The sequence below is a fragment of the Leucoraja erinacea genome, chromosome 5 (assembly GCF_028641065.1).
Source record: "Leucoraja erinacea ecotype New England chromosome 5, Leri_hhj_1, whole genome shotgun sequence".
Lineage (NCBI taxonomy): Eukaryota > Metazoa > Chordata > Chondrichthyes > Rajiformes > Rajidae > Leucoraja > Leucoraja erinaceus.
In genome coordinates, this window is record NC_073381.1 from 93863433 (window position 1) to 93875718 (window position 12286).

General features: G+C 50.8%; 1 protein-coding gene across 1 annotated transcript in view; it reads left to right on the forward strand.

Annotated features, from left to right (window-relative positions):
- LOC129697686 (dynein axonemal heavy chain 6-like) overlaps positions 1–9208 on the forward strand; it is a 415092-nt gene extending 405884 nt beyond the window's left edge. Inside the window, exons 82-86 of the mRNA XM_055636395.1 lie at positions 330–442; positions 1443–1537; positions 2039–2193; positions 3487–3633; positions 8580–9208. Coding sequence (XP_055492370.1) covers positions 330–442; positions 1443–1537; positions 2039–2193; positions 3487–3633; positions 8580–8798 — 729 coding nt within the window. The 3' untranslated portion in view covers positions 8799–9208. The remainder of the gene's footprint in view (positions 1–329; positions 443–1442; positions 1538–2038; positions 2194–3486; positions 3634–8579) is intronic.
- Positions 9209–12286: the final 3078 nt, after the last annotated feature.

Below are 12286 nucleotides of genomic sequence, written 5' to 3' on the forward strand. Positions count from 1 at the left end.
CTTGGTCCATATTTTTCTATGCTTAGCCAATTGGGGTGCTTGTCCAGACACTAATTAAATGTGGTGAAGGTATCTTCTTCCAGTCCCCATGAAGGCAGCGCGTTCCAGATTCCATGTGATGCTTGCAGCATAATTAATGTAATTTGCCACTCATGGAACTATAGCTGCTTACACTTTTCGGTGCTGAGCTGTATTTTTAGTATCGTTCCCCTGCTGCGAGAATCACAGGAAGTCAGATGATTCTCAAGTGATGGGGCCAGAACAGGCTTCAGTACAAATAGATAAACTGTCAGCCACAGGCACTCACCACTGTGTATCCTTCCACCCAGCTCCATTCATACGACTCATGCAAGCCTCTTGGCTCATGGATTGATGACTTTATTCTCCGTGTGAACTTCTTCAAGAACTGGTCAGCACAGTTTGTGGCAGGCGCTCAGCACAGGTAAGGATGATGAGATCCAGAGTCTATTTTCAGGAACGGGGTGCTAGTATCCTGCGCTTCAGTGCAGATCCACAAATTCCCTAGTCCTGCAGCTCCCTGTCTCTCCAAGTACATAATCCTCTCCTTGGGACACTGACCGGTCCTGGCCCACAGCAAGCGAGTAGCCCCAGCCACACAGGGTCAAACAGCCTGGCTCCAGTCATTCATCAGTTTAGTTTAGTTTGGAGATACAGCGTGGAAACAAGCCCTTCAGACCACCAAGTCCCTGCCGACCATTGATCACCAGTCCATTAGTTCCATGTTATCCCACATTCGCATCATACACACTAGGGACAATTTACAGGGACAAATTGACATGCAAACCTGTACGTCTTTGGAATGTGGGAGGAAACCGGAACACCAGAAGGAAACCCACGCAGTCACAGGGAGAACATGCAAATTCCACATAGACAGCACCATAATCATACAGCACCAGATCGAACCCGGGTCCCTGGTGCTGTGAGTCAACAGCTCTACTGCTGTGCCACCATGCAGGCCTGCTATTGGTAACCCAGCAGGGATGATAAGGAAGTGCAGAATGTGCTCCCAATGACCACGTAGGTTTCCTCCGGGTGCTCCTGTTTTATCCCACATCCCAAAGACATGCGAGTTTGTATGTTGATTGGCCTCTGTAAATTGCCCATACACTCATTCTACCCTAGCACTGGGGACAATTTACAGAGGCCAATTAACCTACAAACTTGCACGTCTTTGGGATGTGGGAGGAAACCGGAGCACCCAGAGGACACCTATGTTGTCATTGGGAGAAGGTGCAAACTCCACACAGACAGCACGTGAGGACAGGATTGAACACGGGTCTCTGTCACTGTGAGGCAGTACCATTACCGCTGCGGCACTATGCTGCCCTTTAGTCCCATAAATATTGGTAGAACTGTACTTTGAACTGCGTCAATGTTCTCTGTGTGGTTCAGATGTCCTATCCCTCTCCAAATCACCACAGAATTGACAAGAATGCATCCCAGAAGAGGCCAACACGGCAGATCTGCGATGTGGACCCATCTGCCTTCTGGCTCTCAGCATTCTTCTTTCCACAGGGTAAGGCACTGACACAGGTACTGCATCTGGGGATGGATATTCTTACTGGGAGTCCGGGTCTGGGACTGGGTCCTGCACACCTGTACCGGGATAGGGACTGGGCAATGACCCCAGACTGGACATTGACCTATGAACTGGGCATTGACCTGTGGCCTGGGCATTGACCCCTGATGGGGTATTGACTCCAGATTGGGTATTGACCTGTGGACTGGGCATTGACCCCTAGACTGGCCATAGACCTGTGTACTGGACAGACAGGATGTGATTCCTGAACTGGTAGTCGACCCCCGGACTGGGCAATGACTCCCGGACAAGATGTTGACCCCAGGGCAAGTTGTTGACTCCAGTACAGGACGTTGACCCTGGACAAGACATTGTCCCCAGGAGAGGATGTTGACCACCGGACTGAGATCTCCAGTGAATCGTTTTTAAATGCTCGGTAGGGTGAGTTGTCGAAGTGAAGTTCTCGGCCTGGTTGAAACCAATGACCATCCGTTGCAGGGTTCTTGACGGCTGTGTTACAGAACCACGCCCGCAAGCACGGCATGTCTGTGGATTCCATCAACTTCCATTTCCACATCCTGCCTTTCAATGAGAATACTGAGGATTATCTGAGCACGATGTGTCACCTCAATATCGGGACCGACAACTTTCAGGTAGGGGTGGGAATGTAACATCACACCACTGATTTGTGAAACTGGTCCAGACATCTCACTAGGTCATGGAAACGTAGAACTGTCCAGCATGGAGAGAGACCAGTGGGCACCCACCTACATGATGATGGGTTTATATATGGGGTGGAGTCCTGACAGGGACAAGCAGTGAGATGCCCTGGGTAATGAGAGATGCCACGGGTGGTGGGTGATATACACAGGACAGGTTCCTGATGGGGACACAGGGAGATGTCCCAGGTGGTGGATGGTGTTTATAGGGCAGAGTTCTGACCAGGATAGGGAGAGAGATTCTGACCAGGATATGGAGAGAGGTTCCCTGGGTGTATACGAGGCAGGATCCTGGTAGTGACATGAAGAAATGCCCTGGGTGGTGAATGGATGAGCATAGTTTATGTTCATAGGAGTGGAATTAAGCCATTTGGCTCAATAACCCATTCACCTGCCTTCACCACATAACCACTGACAACCCTACCCCACAGAGCAGACCTGATGAGGATAGATACAGAGATTCCCCGGGTGGATATGAGGCACGATCCCAGGCGATGGATGGTGTATAGAAACATAGAAAATAGGTGCAGGAGTAGGCCATTCGGCCCTTCGAGCCTGCACCGCCATTCAATATGATCATGGCTGATCATCCAACTCAGTATCCTGCACCTGCCTTCTCTCCATACTCCCTGATCCCTTTAGCCACAAGGGCCACATCTAACTCCATCTTAAATATAGCCAATGAACTGGCTTCAACTGCCTTCTGTGGCAGAGAATTCCAGAGATTCACCACTCTCTGTGTGAAAAATGTTTTTCTTATCTCGGTCCTAAAATATTTCCCCCTTATCCTTAAACTGTGACCCCTTGTTCTGGACTTTTTCCAAGATCAGGAACAATCTTCCTGCATCTAGCCTGTCCAACCCCTTAAGAATTTTGTAAGTTTCTATAAGATCCCCCCTCAATCTTCTAAATTCTAGCGAGTACAAACCGAGTCTATCCAGTCTTTCCTCATATGAAAGTCCTGACATCCCAGAAATCAGTCTGGTGAATCTTCTCTGTACTCCCTTCATGGCAAGAATGTCCTTCCTCAGATTTGGAGACCAAAACTGTACGCAATACTCCAGGTGTGGTCTCACCAAGACCCTGTACTACTGCAGTAGAACCTCCCTGCTCCTAGACTCAAATCCTTTTGCAATGAAAGCCAACATACCATTCGCTTTCTTCACTATAACGGGAATGATGCATACTGTTCTGCACAGTTGCCTTCAAGTGTTGTTCTGCATGCAGGGCAGTGATGCTCCAGTAGAGGGGGCTGTGTTATTTGGACTTTTCTTGGACGGTGCTTGTTGGGATCCCAATGCAAAGACTCTGAAGGACTCCGAAGTTGGCCAAAGGTTCAGCAGCGTTCCTCCAGTCCACTTCCTGCCGGTCAAGGTGAGGCTTACATTGAACTTTGACATTTCTGTAATAGAAAGTTTGATCATGCATGGGACGGGTCCAGGATCTGCAACGATAGATCTGAATTAAGAGGAACCTGAGCACATACGAAGCTGCTCACAACAGGTGTCAGGTTACTCTTGGAGAATCCTTCTCCCAAACCAAGCACCGCACCTTCTAAAGAACCTCACTTGCATGAGTCAGTGGTAGAAAGTTGTACGATTCAGAAACAGACCCTTTGACACACCGCCTCCACCATGAACATCAAACCCATTTATATTTACACGCAAGGCGGCACCCGCGGAGGGAATGGACCAGGAGCCGCCATGGGCCAGGACTCTCCCCCAACCCCCCCCCCCCCCCCCCCCCCCCCAACGGAAAGGAACTGCAGATGCAGCCGGCACATCAAAACGTCTTAGAAGGAGCTGCAGATGCTGGAAAATCGAAGGTAGACAAAAACACTGGAGAAACTCAGCAGGTGAGGCAGCATCGATGGAGCGAAGGAAATAACCAACGTTTCGGGCCAGGTCTGAAGAAAGGTTTTGGCCCGAAACGTTGCCTATTTCCTTTGCTCCATAGATACTGCCTCACCTGCTGAGTTTCTCCAGCATTTTTGTCTACCGCAAAACGTAAATGATTCCGGGAATGCCGAGGCGACAGGGTGAGAGAGAGGGAGTGAGAGAGCTAGAGAGAGACCAGATGGGGAGCGGGAGAGAGAGAGCGTGAGAGAGAGAGAGAGGGGAGAGAGCAAAAGACAGAGAGACACAACGTGGGTCGTTAGGTGAATGACTAATCTGCAAACCAAGAAGCCCCTGCTATAGGATGTTTGGTCCGGATCCCTAAATCATGATGGTGAGTTTTAAGAAATTCATCAATGCATCGATCTACATTCCTCCAAGTATTAATGACGGTGCATGAATTTTATTCAAAGGAACGCCGCGTCATTAATACTTGTTCAAAACACAATTACATTTACTGAGGAATGTGGATCGATGCATTGATGACACATTGTATAACTACTTGTTAACTACTGGCTGTTAACAAGTGCTAACAGTAGTAGTTAACAAATCGATTGTGTCTGATGGCCATGCAGTGGCTGTTATCCATGTTTGTTTTACGAAAAAATCCGTATAGCAAATGTTTTTTTTTAAATCTTTATTTAACAAAGCGAATTCGTATATTTCCGTACGAAATACGGAACATTAGCGCGGGGCTCCCCTTAGGCGCGGGGCCCAATTGGGAACAATCGGTCCAATCGGCTTAAGGCCTGCCCTGTCTGTCAGATCCCACTAAGCTTCCTCCGCTCCATGGAAAATGTACTACGTCTCCGCAGTTTATAGTGTCATAACTGAAACGCTCATTCCCAGGCAACATCCACTATAAACCCACTGACTCCCATGGCTATCTGGACTACACTTCTTCCCACCCTGCTTCCTGTAAGGACTCCATCCCCTACTCCCAATTCCTCCGTCTACGCCGCTTCTGCTCCACGGATGAGACGTTCCACACCAGGACATCTGAAATGGCCTCATTATTCAGGAAACGGGGGTTCCCCTCCTCCACCATAGATAAGGCTCTCACCAGGGTCTCTTCCATACCCCGCAACACTGCTCTCTCTCCCCATCCCCCCACTCGCAACAAGGGCAGAGTCCCCCTAGTCCTCACCTTTCACCCCACCAGCCGTCATATACAAAAAGTAATCCTCCGTCAGTTTCGCCACCTCCAACGTGACCCCACCACTCGCCACATCTTCCCATCTCACCCCATATCTGCCTTCCGCAAAGACCGCTCCCTCCATAACTCCCTTGTCAATTCTTCCCTTCCCTCTCGTACCACCCCCTCCCCTGGCACTTTCCCTTGCAACCGCAAGAAATGCAACACTTGTCCCTTTACCTCCCCCCTCGACTCCGTTCAAGGACCCAAGCAGTCGTTCCAGGTGCGACAGAGATTTACCTGCATCTCCTCCAACCTCATCTATTGCATCCGCTGCTCTAGATGTCAGCAGATCTATATCGGTGAGACCAAGCGGAGGTTGGGCGATTGTTTCGCCGAACACCTCCGCTCGGTCCGCAATAACCAAGCTGACCTCCCGGTGGCTCAGCACTTCAACTCCCCCTCCCACTCCGTCTCCGACCTCTCTGTCCTGGGTCTCCTCCATGGCCACAGCGAGCAGCACCGGAAATTGGAGGAACAGCACCTCATATTCCGCTTGGGGAGTCTGCATCCTGGGGGCATGAGCATCGAATTCTCCCAATTTTGTTAGTCCTTGCTATCTCCTCCCCTTGCTCAGTCCCCCTGCTGTCTCCTCCCATCCACCAGCCTTCGGGCTCCTCCTCCTTTTTCCTTTCTTGTCCCGCCCCCCCACCCCCGATCAGTCTGAAGAAGGGTTTCGGCCCAAAACGTTGCCTATTTCCTTCGCTCCATAGATGCTGCTGCACCCGCTGAGTTTCTCCAGCTTTTTTGTGTACCTTCAAATTTTCCAGCATCTGCAGTTCCTTCTTAAACATCCTGGTGTACCTCCACTCCTGCTTCCTTTTCACATTCTTCCTGTCATGTGATGACCAGATCTGCACAGGATATTCCAGCTCTACCGAACCACAATTTTATAGCGTATTAATATAGCTCTTATATCATACAGTGCATTCAGAAAGTATTCAGACCCCTTCACTTTTTCCACATTTTGTTACGTTACAGCCTTATTCTAAAACGGATTAATATTTAAATCATCAATCTACACACAATACCCCATAATAAAAATGCAAAAATGCATGGTTAAAAATGTTTGCAAAGTTATTAAAAATAAATAACTGAAATATCAAATTTACATAAGTATTCAGACCCTTTACTCAGTACTTTGTTGAGGCACCTTTGGCAGCGATTACAGCCTCAAGTCTACTTGGGTATGATGCTACAAGCTTGGCACACCTGTATTTGGGTAATTTCTCCCATTCTTCTCAGCAGATCCTCTCAAGCTCAGTCAGGTTGGATGGGGAGTGTCGATGCACAGCTATTTTCAGGTCCCTCCAGAGATGTTCGATCGGGTTCAAGTCCGGCCTCTGGCTGGGCCACTCAAGGACATTCACAGACTTGTCACAAAGCCACTCCTGAGTTGTCTTGGCTGTGTGCTTAGGGTCGTTGTCCTGTTGGAAGGTGAACCTCTGCCCCAGTCTGAGGTCCTGAACGTTCTGGAGCAGGTTTTCATCAAAGATCTCTCTGTACTTTGCTCCGTTCATCTTTCCCGCGATCCTGACTAGTCTCCCAGTTCCTGCCACTGAAAAACATCCCCACAGCATGATGCTGCCACCACCATGCTTCACCGTAGGTATGGTATTGGCCAGGAGATGAGCAGTGCCTGGTTTCCTCCAGACGTGATGCTTGGCATTCAGGCCAGAGTTCAATCTTGGTTTCATCAGACCAGAGAATGTTGTTTCTCATGCCTTTTGGCAAACTCCAAGCGGGCTGTCATGTGCCTTTTACTGAGGAGTGGCTTCCGTCTGGCCACTCTACCATAAAGGCCTGATTGGTGGAGTGCTGCAGATATAGTTGTCCTTCTGGAAGGTTCTCCCATCTCCACAGAGAAACTCTGGAGCTCTGTCAGAGTGACCATCGGGTTCTTGGTCACCTCCTTGACCAAGGCCCTTCACCCCCGATTGCTCAGTTTGGGCGGGTGGCCAGCTCTATGAAGAGTCCTGGTGGATCCAAAGTTCTTCCATTTAAGAATGACGGAGGCCACTGTGCTCTTCGGGACCTGCAATGCTGCAGAAATTGTTTTATACCCTTCCCCAGATCTGTGTCTCGACACAATCCTGTCTCGGAGGTCTACGGACAATTCGTTCGTCTTCATGGCTTGGTTTTTGCTGTGACATGCACTGTCATCTGTGGGAACTTATATAGCCAGGTGTGTGCCTTTCCAAATCATGTCCAATCAATTTACCAAATGAAGTTGTAGAAACATCTCAAGGATAATTAATGGATACAGGATACACCGAAGCTTAATTTTGAGTGGCATATCAAAGGGTCTGAATACTTGTGTAAATTTCTAAACACCTGTTTTTACTTTTTTATTATGGGGTATTGTGTGTAGATTGATGATAGAAAAAAAATGAATGTAATCCATTTTAGAATAAGGCTGTAACATAACAAAATGTGGAAAAAGTGATGGGGTCTCAATACTTTCAGAATGCACTGTATGCCGCGGCTAACGAAAGCAAGCATCAGGGGGACCTTCTGCACCCCTTGCCTGTGCTGTCTCCTTCAGGGATCCTTAGATTTGTACACCAAGGTCCCTATTCCTCTACCATATATCCTACTCTGATTTGACCTCCCTCCCCCCCCCCCACCTTATCAGGGTTAAATGCCATCTGCGACTACCCTGGGGGGGAAAAACCATGGCCATTCATCTTATTTAGGCCATTCATGATTTTATAAACATCTATAAGGTTAGGGTTAGGGTTACTTGTCTTCTGCTCAGCCTCCTGTGTTTGAGGGAAAAAAGTCCCAAGCCTCTTCCTATAACTCAATTCTTGAGTGGGGATGATCAGCCATGATCACATTGAATGGCGGTGCTGGATCGAAGAGCCGACTGGCCTACTGCACCCATTGTCTATTGGGTCTAGGTAATATCTGGTGAATCTCTTCTGCACCTTTTCCAGCTTAATGACATCCTTCCTATAGCTGGGTGACCAGACTGCAAATGTGGTCTCACCAATGACTTGTACAGTTGTACTGCAACATCCCAACTTGTACTCAGTACCCTTACCTATGATGGCAAGTATGCCAAACACCTTCTTCACCACCTTGTTTAGTTATGTTGCTGCTCTCAGCGAATTTGTATCTGTGTTCACTATTAGTCTGTGAAGTTTGAATGTTTACTATTGGTCATGTTTTATGTGAGAGTGTGTAATATCTGAGCACGGCTTTTAATAATATTTGTCTTATTTTAGATTGGGAACCAAGAGGAATGGTTTGAGGAAGTGGAGCACTCCCAGTTGGAGGAGCATCGTTACGAGTGTCCCCTCTACAGGACCTCTCGGCGAACGGGTTCCATCACCACCACTGGCTTCTCCTCTAACTTTGTAATCGCCATTGACCTTCCCACTGTGCTGCCGGCAGATCACTGGGTATTGCGGGGGGTGGCCCTCCTCTGCCAGCTGGACGACTGACCCTTCCCTCCAAAGGGAGAAAACCCAAGTGTTATTCCAAGTTTATCTATCTCAATCAGTGCCCAATCCCATGATCCCGACCACATTGGTCTGTTTATTCAATCCCTGTTTCCGCTAGCTTTCCAATATCCCGTTGATTCCCAATATATTCCTGCCCAGTATTTCATCATCTCCTCTCGTGTTGTAGGAATATTGATATTGTTTCCATGACTCAAACTGTGCCCCTCAACTGGGAAGTTGCCTGCAGGACAGCCCAAGGGTCGGAGATGGCGTTGTCTGGGCCTTTCAGTGCTCTGGCACTGATTCATGTCGCAGGAGTCTTCTCAAGCAGTTTGCTTGAATGTTGTTGTTTTCGTGGAAGTGATCAATTAATTATCCAATGTTATCTTAATTAAACGATATGAGTGTTTTTCCTCCTAAATCAGTTTCTACTCATTTGCACCTATTTAATCTCCATCCCTGACCATAACTTTCAGCAAAATGGGGCAGGCGCCTGCAGGAGTCGGGATCTCACATTGAGCAGGGCTGTCAACATTGGGTGAGAGATGGGAGTGAGAAATAGCGAGAGACCAAGCCCGAGGGAGCACAGCGACGTGGGGGGGGGGGGGGGGGGGGGGGGGGGAGCATTTTTGAAAGGGGGGAGGCTGTGCAATCACTGACCACTGGCCTTCTGGATACCCGGTGAGGGAGTGGAGCAACCGAGTGGGGAGAGGGTGTGGAAGAAGGGGGTCCCCCATCCAAGGGTAGGAACTTTTTGAAATTTGATGTATTAAAATCATGTTATAGTGCCCTGCGGAAGTATGATTTCAAAGTTTTTTTTGTATTTTTAAGGGGTAACTTTATCCACACAAAGGGTGGTGGGTGTATGGAACAAGCTGCCAGAGGAGGTAGTTGAGGCAGGGACCATCCCAACATTTAAGAAAAAGTTAGACTGCTACATGGATAGAACAGGTTTGGAGGGATATGGACCAAAAGCAGGTGGCGTAGCTGGGACATGTTGGCGGGTGTCGGCAAGTTGCACCGAAAGGCCTGTTTTCACACTGTATCACTCTATGACTGCATTATACCTCCACCATGCATGAATGCTTCAAAATCAAGTGATCGAGTTTTATTGCCATATACTCAAGCATAGAAACATAGAAAATAGGTGCAGGGATAGGCCATCGGCCCTTCGAGCCAGCACTGCCATTCAATATGATCATGGCTATTCATCTAAAATCAGTACCTCTTTCCTATTTTTTCCCAATATCCCTTGATGTTGTTAGCCCCAAGAATTAAATGTAACTCTCTCTTGAAAACATCCAGTGAATTGGCCTGCACTGCCTTCTGTGGCAGAGAATTCCACAGATTCACAACTCTCTGTGTGAAGAAAGTTTGTTCTCATCTCAGTCCTAACTGCCTCCCCCTTTATTCTTAAACTGTGACCCATGGTTCTGAACGCCCCCAACATCGGGAACATTTTTCCTGCAGTTACCGTAAGTGAAAATCTAGCAGGCAAGCAGAATGCTTTCACCAACCACCCCCATTTGAAGTCCACAATCTTCCACCGTTTCTACCCAGTGCTTGGTACTTACTTCCAGCAGCCACTGGTTGTCCTCCAGGATGCACTCTCTCTCCTCTCAACCCCCCTCTCTCTCTCCCCTCCATCTCTCTTTCCCCTCTCTCTCTCTCTCCCTCTGTTTCTCCTCTCACCCCCTCTCTCCCGTCTCCCCTCTCTCCCCTTCCCTCTCCTCTCTCTCTCTCCCATTCTCTCTCTTCCACCTCACTCTCCCCGTCCCACCTCACGCTCCCCCTCTCTCTCGTCCCCTCTCCTCTCCCTCCCCTTTCCCCTAACTCTCTCCCCTCTTTCTTCTCTCTCTCCCCCTCTCTCTCTCTCCATCTCTCTCTCCCCCCCGCGTCCCCCTCTCTCTGCCCTCTCTCTCTCTCTTTCTCCCTGCCTATCTCCCCCTCTACACACTCTCCCCTCTCTCCCTCCCCTCTCTCTCTCTCCTCTCTCTCTCTCTCTCTCTCTCTCTCTCCCCCTCCTCTCTCATCTCTCCTTTCTCCTCCTCTCTCTCCCTCTCTCTCCCCCTTATCTCCCTCCCACCTCGCTCTCCCCCTGGCTCTCTCTCCCCTCTCTCTTTCTCCTCTGTCTCTGTCTCCTCTTTCTCTTTGCCTCCCCCCATCTCTCTCTCTTTCCCCCGTCTCTCTCCTTCCTCCTCTCTCCCTCTTCCCCCTCTCTCTTTTACCACCCCTCTCTATTCCATTCTCTCCTACCCTCTCCACCCCCTCTCTCTTCCCTATTTCGTCCCTCTCACCCTCTCTCTCCCCTTTCTCCCCTTTCTTCCCCTACCTCTTTTCCCCCCTCTCCCTCTTCCCTCCTCTCTCTCTCTCCCTCTCCCTCTCTCCCCCTCTCTCCCCCCCCCCCCCCCCCCCCCCCCCCCTCTCTCTCCCCACTGTCTCCCTGTCCCCTTCCCCTCTCTCTCTCTCCACCTCCCTTTGAGAGTCTGTCCTTTCGGCACAGAAACTCTCGCGGTAGCGGCGGTTCGGACACCTCCGACGGCCCGGGACACTCGCACTGGCCGCAGTTCTCAGGTCCGCTCGCCTGCCCCGACCCCGCAAAATCGAATTGAAAAAAAACCCCACGGTTTTTCGGGTTACGGGTCGAAAACCCGTATATTGCATATTGGGAACAGGTTGTAAAATATCTAAACACACTACTGAGGCCTCGTACTTATACTTAATTTATGGGCCATCGGGTATTGGGCCCCCCCGGTAGTGGGCCCCCCCAGGTTTTGGGCGGGGCCGGGACGGGTAGTTCCATCTCCGGCTGCTGGGGTTGGATGTGCAGGCGGGGCGGTAGTGATCGGGGCCCGGGTACACGCGGGGCGGGAGGGGTAAATTGCGGGGTCTGGTACTGGGCGGGGAGAACTGGGTCGTGGTAGTGAGGGCGTGAGAAATGGGCTCCGGGGCGGGTAGTGGGCCGAAAGCGGGAGAGTTGGCGGGCCCCGCAGTGGCCGGCATGGACACTGGGGGGCCGGGCCACACTGGGTCCGGGTCGGCCTTCTGTGTTGTGCAAACGTGGATGGAAGGGTTTCAGCCCGAAACGTCGCCTAGTGGCCTTCGCTCCATAGATGCTGCTGCACCAACTGGGCGGGGCCAGCAAGTTTGTGTCCCTTGGATGGAGCTTTGCCTGGACAACTGGGGGGCGGGGCCAGGGTAGTGGGCGGGGCCGGGTAGTGGGCGGGGCCGGGTAGTGGGCGGGGCCGGGTAGTGGGCGGGGCCGCGGTAGTGGGGCGGGGGCCGGGTAGTGGGCGGGGCCGGGTAGTGGGCGGGGCCGGGACGGGTAGTGGGCGGGGCCGGGTAGTGGGCGGGGCCGGGGGCGGGGCCGGTAGTGGGCGGGGCCGGGTAGTGGGCGGGGCCGGGACGGGTAGTGGGCGGGTCGGGTAGTGGGCGGGGGGGACGGGTAGTGGGCGGGGTCGGGTAGTGGGCGGGGCCGGGTAGTGTGG